We start from the raw sequence: 21,004 nt of genomic DNA, 5'->3' as shown, positions 1-21,004 counted from the left end.
ACAGAGACAAAGTGGAGGACCCTAAAATACGGGCTTGTGACATTTAAATTATACCAACTTCTTACAACAGCTCAAGTGAAAGCACTTGGACCTGCATGGGTATATGTGATGCTGGGCCATCAGAAATGGCTTCCTCTTCCTCCTGGCTAAACTGTCACAGGCTGCCATGCCCTATGCTGTCTACTGTGGGACTCTCCAGACTGGGAGTTCCTTGGGATTTGGGTGTTCTAGGACAGCTCCCCCACAAATCTCTGTTGAGCTAGCATCTGAAAGGTAAATGTGCCTGCGTGTCTGTAAGCCACATTTTGTTTAGTGAGAACATCCAGAGAGGCCTGAGTTTCTGTACTTTCTCATGGCTTCCTATTGAGTTTTTAGCTTCTTCACTATTTCCTCCATCTGGGGAAGGACAACTGCTTCCTCTGAGGATGCCACAGGGAGCAGAGTGGGAGGAGCATGGGTCAAGAGTACAATGAAAACAGTGAGTATCCTTTTTTCCATTGAATGGCAGACATATTGTGTGAGTAGGAGCCAGAGGAACAAGTCTGCATTGCTTGATTAAAGAACTAACTGACATCAGCTAAGGGACTGGGATATGGGTACCCTGACACTCTCCTGAGAGGAAGACAAACTGGAAGTTTACATAAAAATGCTGCAAGATATGAGTGCCCTGTGGCTCACTAATTCTATTTCTAGAAATGTTTTTGAATGAAGAAACTTAGAAGTTAACTCAGGTGTCCAATAACAGAATTAAAGAGTATGTGTTTGCACAATGTGCATGCATATGTGTAGTATGTGTATGTATATGCATGCATGTGTTGTGTGACTGCATGTGTATGTATAATATGTGTATATATGTGTGTATACATGCCCAGCCAATAAAATGTATGGGCTATTTAAAACAAGAACATACAGAAGAATCTTTTTAGAAGGCGGGGCATGTTCAGTGCACACCACAAGAAAATGCAGTTGGAAGGGATGTTATTTCTCTCTTGACTTGTAATAAGCATGCATTTTGTTGGCAAATGGAAAACAAAAACTTGACCTTCTAAATGTCATTTTAAAGGGAGGTAAGGGGCTGCAGGGGTGGGGTGGGCCAACTCCTTCCTGAAGGTTCACACAGGAGGAAGACAGAGCTATAACTCAGGGGCTACCACTGGGTAACCAATTCTTTCCAGGAGCCTCGAGGCTATGGGCAGGGAGAGCTCCACCAAGCCCATCACTAAGCAGAGCACAGGAAGCTGAGGAGAATTCTATTCCTATCACCTTCCCAGAGCTCCCAGGAATAAAAACACCCTACCTCTCTGTGGAGACGATAGGCATAGCACATGACCCTCCTCTATGGATGAGCATCAGTGAATAGGCAGGGACCTGAAGCCAGGACCTGGTGAGCCAGGGGGAACAAAGTGGGCCATTAAGGCCTTTGCAGGAGCTGGGGACAGGTTTCCTGAGGTGGAGAAGCGAGGCCAGGCCAGGCATTCACACCTAGGGTTGGAAGTAGGGTCCAGCACTTGCAGAAGAGCTAGAATACCCCTCTCTGCTGGGCAGGCAGAGGTCGGCAAGGACAGGGTGGCATTAATCAAAAAAATGTAGCGGTGTCAGAGCCATGTCTGGAAAGATTCCTCTTGTGGCTATGTAAGCAGTTTAAAGGGAGGTGGTCTCATGGCAGCCATCTCTCAGTGTGTGCACACATGGCTATTTGGGCAGACTGTGTATTCTAGGTATGAGGCCAAAAAATGGAGAGAACACACTGTCACTTATGGAATTGCTGCTAAGTACTGTTAACATGTTGCCTCTTCTAAGATGGTCCCTAGTTAATGGATGAGGAAAACAGAGAGGGCTGGTAATGCCCCCAGGACCACACAGTTAATATCCTACACAACCATACTGAATCTTCTGGTAGGCTTCAGAAGGCCAAATGCCATATCTCCAAGATAGGCCACTAAGGGAAAGCAGAAGGGGTGGCCTAAGCAAGAAACATTCTCCTCTTTGAGAATTGTGTTGTACCTGCCTTTTTCTAGCCTACTTCCCATAACAGAAAATGTAAATTAAAATATGAATATTGATATCAAACTAGTAGCTGAATTGGAGTCTCAGTGATTGAGGCTGCAGCATATTTTAATGTGTCTAAAGACAGGGAGCTGACAGTTGTGTGATAAGGTGTGAAAATGTCTGTTCTGCAAGAGTCTACCTGTTCTCCTTACTCCCCACATGCCTGCTCACGCCTTCAGTGTGCTTGCCAGTGTTTGCCTAGAAACTCAAGCCAACTATGGGTTTGTTCCTCTCAGTCACAGTGATACTAAGCAGGCTCAATTTGTTGTTTAGATTTAGAAACTTTCCAAATGGCTATGAAATGGGCCCATTTGGCTAAAGCATTTTAATACTAAAAAAAAAATTACGGATTTTATTCTTTAGTATTTTCTTTAATATTTTCTTCTGTGTGTGTCTTAGTGGTACCAACAGATGAAGAGGGTGCAGGTGCAGCAACTGGATTTAAAGTGGCGTTCTCTGGACAGCCTGGACCAGGGAAGCAATGCAACTTGTTGATGTTCTTCTGCAGGTGAGGACATACCCCCAGGGAAGTGCCACTGGTCCCCTTAAGAAGCCACGGCTTAAATCTCTGTCTTTTCTACTTCCTATCTCTTAGCAGGTAGGACTTCAAAGGAGGCCAGTCTACAGCAGAACTTGGCCACTTTGTTCTGTTTATCCAAAGAAATATGTTCTCCTTTCTTTCTTTCTTTCTTTCTTTCTTTCTTTCTTTCTTTCTTTCTTTCTTTCTTTCTTTCTTTCTTTCTTTGTCCCTGGGGAAGCAGAGTAGATGTGGAATAAAGCTACACTATAGGATCTATGAACAATCACTTGTCACTGGTCACAGTTACCCTGAAAGCTGTTTCAGAGGCTTTGAAAAATCTATAGCACAAATGAACAAGGGATGGGAAAGGGGCCCTGCTCAGTCGCAATAGAGATGGACCCTCCATACACCGTGGTGACCTCTCCTCAGGTCAGCTTCACATTCTCTATTTGCAATTCAAACCTAAGGCAAGAGCAAAGAGGGCAAGCTTGGGTTCTTGATTATATGTGCAAGGTCACCATTGCTATGCTGAGTTTGAGGAGGGCAAGGTGGCAACCCAGCATGTTGGAAAATTGGGTCTTTGTTGGCGACTGCCTCAATTTCATAGCAGAAATCAAACTTGCGATATCTGTGTTAGGTGCATCTGGGGAGCCATAGCGACAGGTTCCATGTAGTGTGGAAGGGGTGTGTGGAAGGGGGGGAAAAGTCAAGGAAATATTTTCCACTACAGCGAGATAGGTCAGGGGAAGCCATATCCTAAATTAGCTCAAGAAAAAGAGCTAGAGATCACCAGAGACTAGGTGCCTATATATACTCAACAATACTGGGGTTTCAATTACAAAACAGCTCTTCCAAGAACAACTGCAAAATATCAAGTCTGAGGAAATCTGTAAGAGAGAAGGGGAAGTGAAAATTGAAAAGGGTGTACTAATAGATCTGTCAACAGTCCAGTGGTGACAAGCCACATTTCTATAAAATGCCTTTACCATTTGTGTCACCTGAGGTGCACTGACATCCTCTACAGAACATTATCTTCTGAAGCTATTCTTGAAGAGACTGGCGTGGGCTGGGGAGAGAGAAGGGGAGGAGCAAAAATTGGCTTTAGAGTCTGAGAAGGAAGGAAAAGGTGGAGTGTGGAAGGAACATGAGCTAGACTGTGTAAATGAGCCTTTGGGTAAATACATGAGAGAAGCTGGGCTCCACTGGCTGCTGCGGACACATGAGTGGTGGGAAAGACTGTGAAGGGCAGTCCCTGAGTCCCTGGCTTCATGGTCAGCAGAAGCAAGGAGACCCATGAGGCCATTTGTCTGGCGCCTGAGGGGTAAACCCCGCCTTTCCTATTTCAGGAAATATACTAACCAACCACAGCCTACAATCTAGACACTGGGGAGGGAAAAGCTCCCTCCTGGACACATCCAATTCAGGTCCACACAGAACTGGGACAGAAGATGAAAAGGTATGACTAGTGACTCAAATAACAACCAGCTAAAGAATCACAGCTGCTAGTGTCTGCAGGATGAACAGACCGACATGGGGCTGTGTGAATTTGTGTTACAGGGTTGGGAGTACAGGATGAGAACCCCAGCTGTTAAGAATTCACTGTCAGAGAAGCTAGGAACTTAAATGCTTAGTCAGAGCAAATTATTTTCCAATTAAAAGAAAAGAATCAATTCCTTCGACCCATTTCAAGTTAACGAGGATTTTTCTGACGTTACAAAGTTGAAACTACTTTCAATTAAAATCAAAACAAAATGCCAAGATAATGGTACATTTAGGGATGTGGGGGAAAACGACTTCAGACATCTTTCACCAAAGAAAACACTTCTTTGGGAGGGCACTGGGCAGTAGAGAATGGCAGTAGTCTGACAGTGGAGACCATCAGAGCTGAGATCTAATCCTATTTCTGCTGGGCTCACACACTGTGGCCTTGGGCAATTACTTCACTCACAGCTTTGTGAATTCGGGGTGACAGCTCCTAGTCTGGCCCATCTTTAACAAAGAGTGGCAATCACAGTATCAGAGGTCATGTTGCAACAGTACCAAAAAGGTCCCTGCTCTGGTCACCTTGCTGTACTCCCTGTAGACTCAGGTTGGGGAAATTTTAGGCACAGAGCCTCTGTTTGCCTGACCGCCTTAAACATAGGCTAGGCTACTCTCATTCGGTGCAGTGTGGTGGGAGAACCACAACATTCCCTTCCTGCTCACTCTTTGTGCATGTTTGTGTAGGGACCATGTGTGTGCCAGAACCAGAGGGGTCCTTTCTCTGGACATGTTTTTATGGTTTAGGTTATGCTGAGACCTATGGTAAAGGGTGGTGGTGGGGAGGACACCTGTGAACCCCCCAGGCCTGGTGGGGCAGGGCAGGGGACAGTGGTAACTCTGAACTTGCTCGCCTTTGTGGGTTTAGGACCACAAAGAGTCTTAATGTTATTTGGAGACAGTTTTTTGTCTGTGAATATTTATAACAGTGTGAAACTCCCGGACAGCTGGTAATGCATTTTGAAGTGTGCTAACAACACTGTATCAAACAGCCCTCTATTGATCACATCCTACTTTTTTGTGGCCACGCATTTCATACACGGTGCTTATACATTTTGAATAAGAACTTCAAGTACCTTTTGCTTCAAGCGGTTTTTCACCTCTTTTATTCCCATTTTTGCATGATCTTTTGCCTGCATGAAAAATTAATTTAAGTTAAGATTCCTTTTCTGTTTCCAGCAGGGTCTATGCTTGATTTTAGTCCACCATGAACCACCTTCTCTGATTACTAGAAAAAGGAAGGAAAAATGGGATCATCAAGTTGAAAATATAATGGCTGTGAAAACAAATACAAAGGTAAAAGGTTAAAAAAAATCCCTTAAAGGCGCTGTAGAGATTCCATTTTTGCATTTTGACAGCAGAGACTTTTTTCTTCTTTTCCTTCCCAGGCCTTTCTTCTACTCTCCATAATTATTTACTTTGGCAGCGTGGTGACAGGTACCAGTAAAAGAATAGCAGCTTTACCCGCCACAAGACTCAGAACACCCACTATACCTTACCAGGGCAGGGTCTCAGGAGCAGTCTCTCCAGGCTGAAGGGTTGAAACACGACAGCAGCTGCCAGGTTTTTATAGTGCCATTTCCTAAATTTCATGTTGGTGGACACCCTGGCCTCCACTTTCTGCCAGTTTTGACCTGTGTATCTTTGCTGGTGGCCACCCATCCACTATAGTAACCAGAGTCTAAGTACAGGAAGCACTGATACAATTAAAAATAAAAATAAAACAAAGCCAACCCATGTGTGTAGCTCAGGGTCAAATAATAAGGAGGAAAAAAAACCACAAGAACAGTGCTCGAGGTTTGTGAGAGATGAAGTGCCCGAGCTGCTGGGTTCCTCATCACCTGCTGTGGGCCCCAGACTCACAGTGCACTTCCTATAGAGCAGTGCTAAAAGAAAGGATGAAGAATTTGGGACAGAACTGAGGGGGGTCTTCTCATCATGCACATAGTCATGATTATAAAACAAAGGCCCTCCCCAACTGGTCTCCACATTCCCTGTTATGTAACTATACATGTAACCTGACATGGAGAGATTAGAAATGAGAGGTGGTCTCCCACCATGCACATAAAACAGCAATGCCATGCAATTCTCAGAACACTGAGACTGTTAAGAAATGGCATGGCCACCCTTTGATCATTTCTGCAATCTAGATATTGATATACTGAAGAATCAGGTTGTGTTGGGTGTGGTGGTACACATTTTTAATCCTAGCACTTGGGAGGCAGAGACAGGAAGATCTCTGAGTTTAAGGCCAGCATGATCTACAGAGTGAGTTCCAGGACAGCCAGGGCTACACAGAAAAACCCTGTCTTGAAAAAAAAAACAAACCAAAACCAACAACAAGAACAACAACAACAACAAAAGAGGTTACATGAAAGAACCCACCCATGGCTTCCAGACTGTGACCAGTACTTACAAACTTGTAGACAGTCTTCATGGCTGGGTTAGCTTTTGTTTTTACAGTATTCAAAATTGCTCCACTTCCTTTCTGTAATAAAAATGTCAATCAGCGATGTGGGCTAGAGAGAGAGTTGGCCAGCACTAACAATGGGTGTTACTCTTTAATCAAGCCAGGCAACATTTCCAGAGTGTGTGAGAAGAGAAGCAGGCCCAGGTGGTCACTGGTTGGGGTCAGTTAGGGCTATGGCAGACTGTGTGTGTGTGTGTGTGTGTGTGTGTGTATGTGTGTGTGTGTGTGTGTGTGTGTGTAAGCATGTGTGGGGACTGGGGAAGAGGCACGTGATAACTAGTCAAGGGAAGACAGTGGGCTCAATGTTCTGCTTAGTACCTGCTCCTGTCCAGGCTACCTGAGGTAAGGGTTTCCTAATGGTTAAAAGTAGCTCTTTAAAGAATTTTTAGCTACCGTAGATAGTGTTCAGTCATATTTCTTAACTGAATTATCTAGTTAACATCAAGCTAGGGAAGAAAACAGGGTCCTGATCAGCCAGGACCTGCTGGCATTATGGTTCATCTCTTTCCTTGGGGAGTATGGAAAGAAGATATGGAGAAAGGCTGTCCACTGGTTAGGAGGCAGCTAAGTGCACAGTCCATTTCCAACCGTACCCTGGTAACATGTTGTAAGGCTTAAGGATCCTGAGCCAAGAGGGTTTAGTTGAAGACCACCAGACTCTGTGTGTAGGTGAGGTACATACCAGGGTTCATATAACATCTGGATGGTGGGAGCTGCACTGGGAGTTTGGAGACCAGAAGACTGGGAGGGCTCTGGAACAGAAAACCTTTGACCTGGGCCATGCAAGAGGTGGGGGGATTAATGTGGAACATAGTAGGAATTGATGTTTTTAGGGGTAGCAAATAGTACATAAAGGAGTGCAGAAGTTGGGAGCTATGGGTATGCTCTCAGAGGGCAAGGGGTTCTTGACTTGTGGTGAAAATGAGGCTGGGAGGCCACATGGAGTGTCTATTGCAGAGCCTGGAATGCCAGGTCCAGGGGTTTATACTCTGGAAGACTTTTAATCAAATGTTGATGATAGTAATTGTTATTTCAACTTTTAGCACAATTGTTGGTAACTGCTTGCCTTAAAGATTTTGAGTTTTAATGAAAAACATTACAGTTTGACCTAGAAAGCATTCTTTGTTGTAGAACAACAGGAAAATTTCACCTACTCATCTATTCCATGCTGCCTTCCAAAATTCCTCAGAACCCCGTTTAAAGGGTCCTTTGGAGTACTGAAACTCCCTTTATCAATCAATCAACAGGTCCTTATTGCTTGCCTCTGATGTGCCAAGTGCTGTGTTTGGCCATCTAAGAACAAGGCTGTCTTTCATGGGGGAGCTGCTTATTCTGGCCAACTGCAGCCACTTCCACGGGACCTGCTTGGCAGCAGCTGTGGTTGGCCCCAGAGCAGGAGAGAACACTTATCACATTATGCTGGAGTTGCCTGTTTACGTGTCTGCCTCCCTAACGAGATGGGGAGCTCCCCCAGGGCAGGACCTGCCCCCCTCTGGATTCCCAGAGGCCAGCTGTCCCTGGCACACAGTAGGCCTTGAGTACATACTCAATTAGAAAGTCATGGAAAAGTAAGGTAAAATTTGGATTCCTTAGAGGCCAAAGGAGCCCTGAGCACCTGGCTCCCAATTCGACAAGACGTTGTTCACAATAGCAGTAAGGAGGTGAAGAAAAGTCTCCCAGGGATATGTTCTTCATTTTCCCAGGAGCCCTTGCTGTGAAAGACACTGCAGGGTAGCAAGGAGGACACATCTTTGGCTTCCCTGTGATCATGACAACTGCCTGGTCATGGAAGGAAATGTTCTAGAACAATACTTCACTCCATGGGCTTTGGCAGGCTCTCCTGCCTCGTTGTCTTCCATTAAGGGAGACTGTTTCCTTCTAGTCTCTTCCATAGGATGGTAGCCTGGCATTAAAACAACAGCATCTTCAGTTGAGAGAAAGGCATATTTTACATCTTGGGGCAGCTTTGTAGGTGGTCAAGGAGCAGAGGGCTACCAAGAGGCCGAGAGGAAACCAGGTGGCTCTGAATGGGGCACACTTACCCGCACTGTAGACAGCCACTGACGGTACAGCTTATCACTGCCTAGGGGAAGAGGAGGGAAGAGAGGCTGCCACTTAAAGAATTCTTTAAATTGCCCTTGTGCAGACTGGAAAGTTCACAGTCTAGGAAGGTGAGGAGGCTACTCTCTGCAGCATGTGGCAGTGAGTCAGGACGCAGGTTTTCATTCTCAGTAAGTTGTTTGTACCAGTGCCCACAGTACAAAGCTCCTGCCTCTCCATCCCATGCTTCCATTGGCACAGCCTTGCACTCTGACCAAGAGGAACTACCTTCCCCTGCCATCTGTGTCAAAGTGAACAAAACAGGCAGCCAAATGTTAGATCCTCTGGAGCATCATTCTCTTCTTTCTATTAAAATTATTTTTTGTTTTAAAGAAAGAGTGTCATGTAGTTCATGCTGGCCTCTTGCTTTCTATGTCACCCAAGATGACCTTGAACTTCTGATCGTCATGGCATAGTGCAAGGTTAGGTGTCATTGAAGCTTGAACCCAGGACACTATGCATGCATCTTCTTCCTCCCTCAGGTCACATTCATATTCTTTGATGTACCATGAGTCACCAGAGCTGACTATCTAGTGTAGGAGTCCTACTGAACACACAAGTTATCTTTGGTACATATTCCTGGTGATAGGCTTTGTGGGTGAGTCCTGTTCGTTGCATTCTGGGGGCCAACAAGGTCTCAGGAGGATACTTTTTCAGCAATATACAGAACTTGTCTTCTCTCTGAACCCCTCTGCCATGGTCAGAACTTGACCCAGAGTCTGCTCCTTCTTTAAGCTCTTGAATGGTGGAATAAGAGTCAATGGAGCTCAATTCCAACCACACACAACTCAGTCTCTCTCCTCCTGCACTGGTTTAATTTGCATTTGTCTTAGTCATTCATCTCTTTTCCTAAGGACCAAAGCTAGTGCTCATACTGTTTACTTAGCTCTGGGTGCCATGTTCGGGGAATGCTTGTTGACAGTCTACATGTACAGAGACTCTGTACTGCTTTAACAATTGTGGTGTGGGCTGCTTGGGCAGTCCAATCAGCAGATGGATGTGAAGTTGCCTCTGTGAGCCTGTGTACTATTGCTCAGGTCATCAGCACAGCCCAGACTGGACAGGTTTAGTAGTAAAATAGTATCATTGTTTTGACTTCATGAAACTATATGTATGTACTGTCATCTCTGCCATCAAAGATAGAACCAGTGGTGTGTGGGAAGAAGAATCCAGATTGGGACTCAGGAGATGCTCATTACTGACACACCCCAGATGTTTCCACTGAAAAATGAGAGGATGATCCCTCTAAGACTGGCCATCCAGCAATGATGCATTTTTTCATTTATTTGTTTGTCTGAGAAAGGGTCTCACTGTATTGTTCAGGCTAGTCCCAACTCCTGGGTTCAAGTGATCTCCCCTCAGCCTTCCTATGGCTGGGACTACTTATCACTGTGCACAACTTGACGATGCTCATGCTACACAGAAACGTGTTGAGCATTGATACTACGATCAGGACTGTCTTGGGGTACTGTGCAATGCTGCTCATAACTTACTTCCTCACTATAGAAGTCCTGCAAAGTAGTCTGTGGCACTGTCAGTGTAGAAGTGAGAGAACAATGACTGGAAAATGGACATGACTTGGCCCAGATGTCACAACTAAACAATGAGGCAGGGGCCCCATTTGAGTTTAGCTGCCCTACTTCAGAATCTGGTTAAGTGTCCCTTGCATCATGCTGGCCATGACACTCTGCCAGACTTTTCTACTTAGAAGAGTAATGACTCTGGGATCAGAGGCTTCACACGGCTAAACTATGTGCATTCTGTCACAAAACAACGAGGTCAAGGTTGAAGTCTGTCTCCCCGTGCCCTCTCCTGAAGAAGAAAACAATCCCATCTGTGCCAGGAATGCCATGGGCAGCGTCTTACCAGCATACTCGCCCATGTTGATCTCCTCCTCAAAGACATCACTGAAACCTTCGCCGGAATTGAGAAGGTCTAGACGGCCATCAATAAACTGGAAAGGAAAAAAACAAACATACCATTAGCTTGTCTATAAATAGGGGAGCCATCCAACTGGGCACTAAGGTCTATCCTCAAGATCAGTCAAGTTGTTCAAGATGGGAAAGGCCCTTTGAAAACCACAAGTCTCTCGAAAATGCTGGCTGTGTTTTTCTAACTCAGAAAACTGCAAGGCAAGGACCTGTCAGGCACCTGATGCCCCTTTTACACCAGCCCTGCCCCCGAGTCCTCCCCAGGCCCGTCTCTTCCCTTCCCTCATTCTTAGTGCTGAGGGGAAGACAGCTATAGAAATGCCCACTAACGACCTGGCGCAGGCCAAGAGAGGCAGGCACCTGTTTGAAGAGCTGCAGCTGTGTGGCATTCTGCAGGAACTGCCTCATGGCTCCAGAGCGGTAGTGGGACACGAAGGCTTCCTCACTGAAGGTGATGGGTTCTTCCTGGGAAATGAAGAAAGAACAGAATGGGAAGAGGCAAGCAACCTCCCTTCTGCAGGTTTCCACATCTGCCTAGTCCTTTATTCTGTACTATCACCGGTCATTCTAGTTGATGGTCGAGGAAGCTGATTTAGGAAGAATTAAACCCTAAGTCAGAGAGACTAGAAGGTGGGGCTGACAACCAAGCTCAGCTGGGCAGCCCTATTCACCCCGTCCCTAACACTGATGATCATAACACTGATGATTATAATAGCAAGTTAGCACTGTGCCTGCCAGTGTGATGATTTCCAAATGTATCCTGCCACGTTTAGGGGTAGAACCCTGAAGCCAGTCAGCGCCTCATGTTGAAGGGGCCCTGATAAGGCAGAGATGAACCTTTCAGAGATAGACAGGGGTGACACTGGGCACAGTGGTGTTTGGTGGCCTTTTCTCAGGTACCATCTGCGGAAAATAGTTTTAAACTCATTTATAAATGATTATTATTTTTGTTGATTTTGTTTTTTTGTTTTTCGAGACAGGGTTTCTCTGTGTAGCTCTGGTTGTCCTGGAACTCACTTTGTAGACCAGGCTGGCCTTGAACTCATAAAGATCCACCTGCCTCTGCTTCCTGAGTGCTGGGATTAAAGGTGTGGGTCACCACTGCCAGGCTTTCCCCCACACATACCCCAGACAGGTTCTTGCTATGTAGTTCAAGCTGGTCTTGAACTTGAGAGCTTCCTAGCTCAACTTTCTAAATGTTGAGATTATAGGTGTGTACCACCATGCCTAACTCCCACTAGCTTGACCTATAGCAAGTTATAATTTACGAAATACTGGCTGATCAAAAATAAAATTTACCACCTGCAAAAGTTTGTGTTTAAGCTATCTGATGAGTAAGTTTTTGTCCACAAAGTACATTTGAGTCAAGAAAATGATGCTCTAAGTTTTAAAACAAACAAACATTCATCCTGGCCTTGTATACTCAACGCCTCGCTCTTTCTTTGAACTCTTTTACAGCACTTGTCTATGCAGACATGTCTTTAATTTTGGTCTGCATTCCTGATTATGAAAGATATCACTTTTACATCTCAAGCTGTGTTAGGGCACTCCCTCCTTTCATGGACTTGGTGGCAAACACAAAGATGTTTGAAGCTCCGCTTTTATCCTGTTTTAATGAGTTACGTGTTAAATTTACTGTCTGGCTCCTTTAAGTTCCAAGAATTCCTTTTGCTTCAATCTAGCCAATATTAACTCAGCAACTGGGCAGCCTCACTGCTCAGGCTGCAAGGACGGCCTAGAAATATGAGAATGGAAAAATGTATTTTTACACTTAAACTCTCCTCAAGTTTACAAAGGATTTAAGGCACTTTTGCAAGCATCCAAGACAACAAATAAGAAAAATGATTGCTGAGAGGCACACACATTGTGAAATAATTTAGAAATAGTTCTGGATGTGCTGCTTCTCATGCAGTTTCTAAACTTAAGTCACACAATTATTCTGGAGCTACCTGGCAGCTGAGGCAAGGGAGGAACTGCTAACTGTGTGGCACGTGGGAAAGGAGTCATAGCTGCTCATGTCACTTTGACATGGACTGCCCCTTCTCCACCAAACCAAGTCCAGGGAGAACTTCACCCCCTTAAGCCTTTCTCCTTATTGTTGGGGCCATATTCGCTCTAGGATTTTATACACACTGACAATTTCTGACGCGTATTACCAGCCCAGAACCTTACTAGCCCTCTAACACCTGTCACTCTGTATCAGGCACTCACCCTCTCAGTTATGGACCCCATCTCCATCCAAATCACTGCTTCCCTTTCTTGGTCGTCAGAGCCTCACTGATCCACAACTGACCTGTTAGACTTCCAATGTCCTTCCTGCCCAGCCTGGGAGAGATCTCACACACTCACTGCTTGCCCCCATGACCCTGGCATAGTCCAGGCTGCTGTGGCGGGGGTTCACTGTCATGCTCTGTCCTGTTTCACTCATTCTGGTTCCTATCAATTCTGCCAAAGTTCAGTCATGTTCAGTTGCCCAGGTGCTTCCTTCATGTAATGACCAGATTGTGTCCTTTATACTGTGGTTCCCGTGAACAGATACACTTGTTTGCATAACTTTACATACCACATAATATGTGACACACACCAGGGTCTTATGTGGGAGAAGATAGGGAAACTTTTCGTCTTTGGCCAGGTGAGTAGCCCTTTAGGATAGTCCCTCTGTGTCCCTTTGTATCTATTCCTCCACATCTGTTTTTACAAAAGCACCTTCTGTTGTTCCAGAAGTTCTGTTGTTACAGAAGAACTGTGTTGTTCCATAGTTACCCTTACTTTCTTTTCTTTCTGCCTGACTCAGGCCTGGGTGTGGCAGTCACTCACCCTTGCTTGGTATTACCAGACACCATTACCATGAGTGCCATAGAACAGTCTTTCCCAGCATCCTCTCTGATAAGAAGCCTACGAGGGCAAGTTTTATTGAACACATCTCCACATCCTCTGGGGTCACTGTAGAACCTGGGCTCTAGTTACAAGTGCAGGGATGTGAGTTAAACAACCACAGAATGAGCTCAACCCTGGTTCCTGCTGCAGGACCTGTGGCCTTGGTGTGACACAGACCCTGCTATCTTGGTGAAGCAGTCTGGGATACCATGAAGGATGAGTGGTGCTTGTGTTCAGAGTGGGTGGTGTTAGAGTTGCTCAGACAAACTGTCCACTTGTATCTGGAGTCTTGTTCCAGAACCAATCACAGAGGACTCATCCCCTGGAGTGACACTCCTTCCAAGATACTGACAATGATCACACTTCACTAGTGGGCTCCTGGAGATGTCCCACAGATGTGTCTTAGATGCACAGCATCAAGGGTTTCCTTAACAAACCTTCAGGATGCAGAACACCAGCCCTTCAGACATAAGCCCCTCTGGGAGATAAGCAGGGCTCAGTGAAGGTCCCTGCCACAGGATGAGGGTAAGCACACAGAGCTCATCCCCTCCACTTTGTATACCTGTGTCCTACAGCTGTCATGGTTTCCACTGAGCCATAGTTCAATACCTATAGACAGTCTCTTGTTAATTATCTTCTTTACAAAAATTGCAAGCATTGCTGGTTTAGTTCTCTTATTTGGTTGATTAGACCTTTTGTCTTCTTAGGTGACACTCTAGGCATGGGGGCAACCTGCTGATGGCAACATTAATTCCAGGGAGTCAGGCCATGAGCATTTGTGCTTAGATGGCATTAGTAAAGAGTTTTTCTGTCTATGATCCCAAGGACAGTAAGACACAGCTGCTCAACCCCATCAAGGCCTCTGTTACAAAAAGACAAGTGTTCCCTCTTGGACTGTCTTCTTGTCATATGGAATCAATTGAAAAGTCCATTACTAATGAGTTAAATCACTGTTTGCAGGTGACTCCAAAGGTTTGAATCTTCCAGAAATAATGGCTTCATCCACACAGCTTCTTCAGTACTGGTGTACAAACACAACCCCCACCAGGATCTTCAAACTACTTTCTTTGTCCTGCTAACTCCTCTGTTTCTTAATAAATTTAACTGTTATCAGAACATCAGTTTTACTGTATGATTATAAGACAAGAAGAGCAGTCTCCTTTTTATAGATTTTATTTAAAATTAAAAACCCATTATTTTTGCAAGATTCATCTATATATATTCAAACATTTAAAAAACAGCTCTTATAAGCCAGGTTCTGGGTAAGAAGAATGAAAATATAAAACACAGATCATAAAAACACCAGGTACAAGGTGGGAAAGTAGATGAAGGTATAGACTATATAAGAATGGGAGAATATTCTGACCATGACAATGTTATTTGTGTATGTATGCAGGGAGGGGGGGCAGTGCTTCTGTGTGTGTGAAGGTTGACATCAGGCATCTTCCTCAATAACTCTCCACTTTATTTTTGCATCCTGGGGATTGAAAACAGGTAAGTGGCAATTGCTGGCCTCTCTCCACCTGACTTTTTATATTGTCTCTCATCAAACGGTAGCTTGCTGCTTCAGCTACATTGGCTGGTAAGCAAGCTCTGAGATCCTGCTGTATTTCCTTTCAGTTATGAGATGACAGGGTTGTGGCAAGGCCTCACTTTATGCTGGGGACCCGAAGTCAGGTCCTTATGCTAGTGCAGTGGGTGCTTTATCTGTTGAGTCAAAATGTGGTATTTATATATGTTACACATGCTTTAAAAAGAAAGCTGACACATGCAGCATGGATGCACCGTGATGATACTATGTTAAGTGAAACAAGACAGTCAAGAAGACTGGTAGCACTCGGGAGGCAGAGGCAGGCGGATCTCTGTGAGTTCGAGACCAGCCTGGACTACAAGAGCTAGTTCCAGGACAGGCTCCAAAGCCACAGAGAAACCCTGTCTCGAAAAACCAAAAAAAAAAAAAAAAAAAAAAAAGAAGACTGGTGACTATGAGTGATCAAATTCATAGAGAAAAGATAGAATGGTGGCTTCTGGGGGCCAGGGGCAGTTGAAGAGCTGTTCAGTGAGTTTCAAATTTAGACAATGATGAAGTTTGGGAGATGGATATGGTTGTTCACCCATGTGAATGTATTGAAAAACCTGGGACTGCATCCTAAAATGGCTAAGATGGAAAATTTTATGAAAAACTTCTTAATTACGATTTTAAAAAATCGACAGAATATGGCAGGGTACATATAAGGTGATTGCTTATTTGGTATTGGCTTGAAAATTTCCCTAATTGTAAGTCACTTATTTTAAAGGAATTCCGCCAAGTTCAGGGAACAAACAACCACAGTGTGCAGTGGCACCTGATACACCAGAAGGCTAGGACTGCTTTTGCTAAAGGAACCTTTACAAAAACTTGAAGCTTTCGATTTAGTCTCTGTAAGGCAACTCAACATGGTAAAGAGTGAACATGCCATGGATTTGAAAGGCCTTGAACCCTGACCTGCCTGGCAGTCAAGTAATCTCTGGCAACTCAATCTGTCTTTCCTCATTGGTGATAATAGTGCTAGTGGTCCCTCACAGTGTCAAAATGAAGATTGAAACAGATCATCACAGAGGGTGTTTCCACAATGGGTTTCCCACAAATAATGGTGGGTAGAGATTGGTCTTGCCTGTGACAAGCAGGGACCAGTGTAAAATGAACACTCTTGAAAATAAAATGCTTCTAAAATCTATTTCTTCCTTTGTTCCTCCCTCCTTTCCCCCTCTCCTTCCTTTCCTCTATCACTCCTTCTCTCTCTTTTACAAGATCTATCCTGGTGTTTAGATACAATAATATACTGACATTCCATGTAAAGAAGGGAATTAATGTTTAGTTATTAACATGATTTTTGCTGTTCAATTTTATACCATGTGATATTGGTTTTAAAAAATAATAAATTTGATGGGCATTGTATTTCATAGCTGGTACATGCACCTGTGTTTCTTTCTTTTAAAGATTTTATTTTTAATTATGTGTATGTGTACATGACTGGGTACTGGGAACTGAACTTGGGGCCTTTGGAACCACTGGACCATCTCTCTAGTTCCTGTGTTCTCATCAGTTCATGAAAATGCTGCATCTCAGCTGTTTTAATGTTACTTCTTGATATAGGTACAGTCCACACATTTTCTGCCTTACTGATCAGAAAGGAAGAGGAGCCATATTCGCTCTGTCTCTTTCTTTCCTATCATTTTCAGAGTAAGGACAAGAAGCAAACACAATGTGTGACAGCTCCATTTTGTTTTAATGCTGGTCTGAAGGTTACTCTTCACAGGTCATCTGGGCAGCTGCCAAGGGACCAATGCGACTTCTCCTGTGGTGTGGAGCATAGTTCCCAAATCCTTATTTACTGGAACACAGGGACAAAAGAAGGGTGGGAGGAGCAGTGGGTTCCCTTGCTGTAACACTGGCAGCATGAGCATAGAGAGAAGGTGTCTATGTCAGTTGAGGTCTCATCTGTGCCAACCAAACCTGTCCCATCCTTGTCAAGACCTTCACATATAATTCCCATCTCATGAGGAAGGGACATTTATGAAGAAGCCTTTAGCTCAAAGTCTCAGGGGTCTCCAGTCTAATGACTCTTAGGCCCAAGTCCAAGCACAGCACACAGTGAGGTCATGAGGCAGACAGAGGGGTGAAGATCACTGCACAGTCAATCAGATGACTCTGATATGGCTGGGCCAAGTCACCCTTGGAATGACAGGATAAAGACAGCTTTCTGCAGCAAGTGTGAAGTAGCTGAGGTATGTTGGGGGCTGACTCCCATCCCTGTAACTAGCCCTAAACAAAGAATCAATGTCTCTTTGTGAAGCTGCCTTGCTGTTCAGATGCTTTTAAGTTAGGGCAAATGTGAGCGCCCAACCAAGGCTTCTCAAATGATTTGTGGGGCAGAGATGGCTAGGCTGCTGGTATTTGCCCATTCTGGCCACAGCCCCAGTATTGACAGAGGCCCCCTGCACACATTTGCTAGATTATAGTAAAGACATTCAAATCACAGGCGCGTCGGCCCATGCCTTAGCTCATCTGTGCCAGGAGCCCCTTCCTTCAGCATTAACGGAGACAAACAGGGAGAAGTCAGGAAATTCTGATTAGCACAGGAACGCAGATGAGCAGGGAGGCCTGTGGATGCAGAGGAGACACAATGAGGTTGGTCTTCGTGCATACTAGCTCAAGATTTTCCTCCCCTAAAACATGCAGATGGGAATCAGCTCTTGGAGGAAAGCAGGTGCACTGATTAAAACCAACTACTGCTTGCTGAGCACTCCACCAGTGTTGTATTACCCTGTTTATTTTCTGTGGTAACCTGTGAAGAGGTTTTATGGTCACCTCCACTTCACAGAGAAGGAAACCGAGGCTCTGTTAGGTGAGGTTACCTGCTTGAGGTCACTGAGTTGGGCAGTGACCTGGCCAATGTTCAGAGGCAATTCTACCTGGATCTGGGCTCATGTAACATGGTATTATTTCTCTTGCGTAAAGAGACATAATAGCAGGATTATATTTGTCACCTAGATGGAGCTGCTCTAGAGGCAATCCAAAGAGGTGGATTATAGGGTAGTAATGCTAAATAGGCTATGGCTCCACTATGCTTGATGTAGCTGTTCACTTCTTGGAGCCTCTAACTTCTCACTGATACAGTGCAAACAGCAGTCTCTACCTGGTGTTCTGAGTGGTGGAGTCATTATGTGGATTAATGTCCAGAGAACAGTGGTGGCTCATTTCTGCAACACAGTGAAGGCTCTCTCCCAGGGTGGAACCCAAATGGGACACACAGGGATCTCAGGATCAAGCATCTAGTGGTTTTTGACACCTAGGCAGTGTCAGAGTCAACTGGGGGCTACTGGGAGCCAGATCTGGGATAACATAGTAACATTTTATTGCTTCCCTACACAGGGTAGAGATGAAGATCTGTCCTGGCGGGGTGGGAAAAGCATAGTTTGAGAAAGCCTACTTAAGAGGGGATAGGTTTGAGGGTCTCATGGGTTTCTGGGATGAAAGATCAATAGTGCAGCCAGTGCTGGCAGTAGTCATGCAAATCTGTAGATCCCATATGAAAAGGGACATGGCGAATAAAACAAAAGAAGCCCTCTCGAGTCATGCAAGGAGCAGGAGTAACCACCAGTTCCTTGGTGACACAGACCTTGGAGGGTCCATTCAATAGTGTCCATATTCTGAACCACAGGACTTTGCTGTCAATCCCAAGCTCCTCTACTCACTGTCACCCCTCTCTCAGATGTCCTCTGTCTAGTGCTGGCACTGACCTGGTGCCCAGGAAGCTGCTAGTTGTGAATAAAAGGCAGCTTTGTGAAGTGTAAAGTGTGGATCAACACCTGACCTGGCCTTGCTTCTTTTTCTCTGTAAAGCTGGGTGGCTGTAAAATCTTCAAGGAAGTTTCTAACACTAATGTCTGTCATTTATACACAGAGACAGGGTGGCTTTCTATGAGGTCTTTCCTGGCTCCACAGAGAAACAGACCACCACATCAGCACTCCATGAAGATGCAGCAATGGAAAAAGCTGGAGAAAGAGTGTAGGATCCACCACCCATGTTGCCTGGAACTCATGGCAGGTCCCTAAGTCCTCTGTGATGGTTTCTCATGGGTGAGATGGGAGACCCTGCTTCCCAGCAGTGTGGAGATTGAAAGTGATTCATGCAAGTGCTTAGCTGAGGGATCAATGCCTATTTTACACATTAATTCCACTGCAGGCAGCTCTCACTCCATGCATGTGACATGTACAATCTATACCCAGTATATGGTGGGTTCTGGAATAAACAAGAGCCAGGGAAAAAGGGACTCTCACAGGAGGTAAGAGTGAATATTCTCCTTATACAGATGGGTCAACTGAGGATTTAGGGTTTAAATTCCCAGGCTCTTAAGCACTATAAACAAAATTTAATTCCCAGCCTGATTCTCCAACAGGAAACATATTCCCACCTTACTTGAGAGACATTAGACATGCATACAGCCAATAGTGTCTGCTTTTGTACAGACCCTAAGATTTTGTTATTTCCCTTCTTCTCAGCTCATGTGAGTGATCTGCTTAAATATTTTTAGGTTTGGACTGTTGAGATGGCTCAACAGGTAAAGGCACTTGCTACCAAGACTGATGAGCTAAATATAGTGCCCTGGACTGAGTAATAGAAGGAGAGAACCTATAAGTTTTCTTCTCGCCTTCACACTTACACAGACACACCATACACACAATCAATATTTTAAAAAAATAGTACTTAGTCAGATATGGTGGCACACGCATTTAATCCCAGCACTCAAGAGTCAGAGGCAGATGGATCTCTGAGTTCTAGGCCAGCCTGGTCTACAGAGTGATTCCAGGACAGCCATGACTGTTACACAGAGAAACCCTGCCTCAAAAAGAAGAGGTGAAGGAAGGAGGGAGTGGGGAGAGAGAGAAGAAGAAAGAAGACAAGTAGAGCTCTGTGAGTTTTTATCTATATAGGTCAGCCAGGGATATGTAGTGAGACCCTTTCCATATATGGAAAGCTTGAGGTTTTATTTAAAAAGCAATTCTTTTTAAGTTTAAGATCTGTTTAGCCAACTCAAAACTTGCCATTATAGGAATAGCTTAACATTTATTCAGGAATTTATAATTTTTAGGACTCTCCCATTATTATTGCATTACTCCTTTAAAAAAAAAATCTGTGAAGGTGGCTATTACAAACTCTCATTTTACAAAGCATTAAACTGAATTTAGAGTGGCCAGTAGCATGCCCAAAGCCAGTGTAGGTAAAATAGGAGCTCAGATCCCCACACACTACAAAGGATTGCATACTCTGCTAGATAAGGTCACAGAGTAAGGAGTTTTTACACTTTGAATCAGGAGATTGGGCAGTCTTGCATCAGGGGAGTCTGGCTTCAAGGGACCCTTTGTTAAAGATGGTGACATATCCTCACCACAGGACCAGGCTGCAAGCTGGAGTGGGAGTTGAGTATGTAAGTAGTGGTGCCCAAACTGATCTGTGAGAAAACTGGTGGATGGGAGCATGTTGTAGTAGGAGGCAGCTTGTTCATTCCTGCCTGCCCAGAACTCAAAATAATCTCACAGAAACTGTATTAATTAAATTACTGCTTGGCCAATAGCTTAAGCTTATTTCTAGCTTGCTTTTATATCCTAAACTAACCTATCTCCATTAATCTGTGCATCGCCATGTGGCTGTGGCTTACTGGGTAAAGTTCCATCTGGCATCAATCTTTGGCGGGGGCTACATGGCTTCTCTGTGACTCTGCCTTCTTTCTCCCAGCATTCAGTTTATTTAGTTTTCCTCACCTAGCTCTACTCTTATCACAGTCCAAGGCAGATTCTTTATTCATTAACCAATAAAAGCAACACATATACAGAAGGACCTCCTAGACCAGGAGCAGATATAAGTGACTTTACATTGGGGTTGGAGAGATGCTCAGCAGTCAAAAGCACTGGCTGCTCTCCCAGAGGACTCTGGTTCAATTTACACCACCCACAGGCAACTAACTACTATCTATA

General features: G+C 44.6%; 1 protein-coding gene across 13 annotated transcripts in view; it reads right to left on the bottom strand.

Annotated features, from left to right (window-relative positions):
• The window catches only part of Dennd1a (DENN domain containing 1A), a 533,475-nt gene that overhangs the window by 52,591 nt on the left and 459,880 nt on the right, over window positions 1-21,004 (bottom strand). For all 13 annotated transcript variants that reach the window (XM_038335860.2, XM_038335849.2, XM_038335850.2 and 10 more), the window contains 5 exons: window positions 10,970-11,074; window positions 10,545-10,632; window positions 8,621-8,661; window positions 6,525-6,596; window positions 5,185-5,241 (listed from right to left, as the gene is read on the bottom strand). In XM_038335860.2, coding sequence (XP_038191788.1) covers window positions 5,185-5,241; window positions 6,525-6,596; window positions 8,621-8,661; window positions 10,545-10,632; window positions 10,970-11,074 — 363 coding nt within the window. The remainder of the gene's footprint in view (window positions 1-5,184; window positions 5,242-6,524; window positions 6,597-8,620; window positions 8,662-10,544; window positions 10,633-10,969; window positions 11,075-21,004) is intronic.

Source organism: Arvicola amphibius, chromosome 7 (assembly GCF_903992535.2).
Source record: "Arvicola amphibius chromosome 7, mArvAmp1.2, whole genome shotgun sequence".
Classification (NCBI taxonomy): domain Eukaryota; kingdom Metazoa; phylum Chordata; class Mammalia; order Rodentia; family Cricetidae; genus Arvicola; species Arvicola amphibius.
Note: the sequence above shows the minus strand (reverse complement) of the source record. Positions and strands in the feature narration are given on the sequence as shown.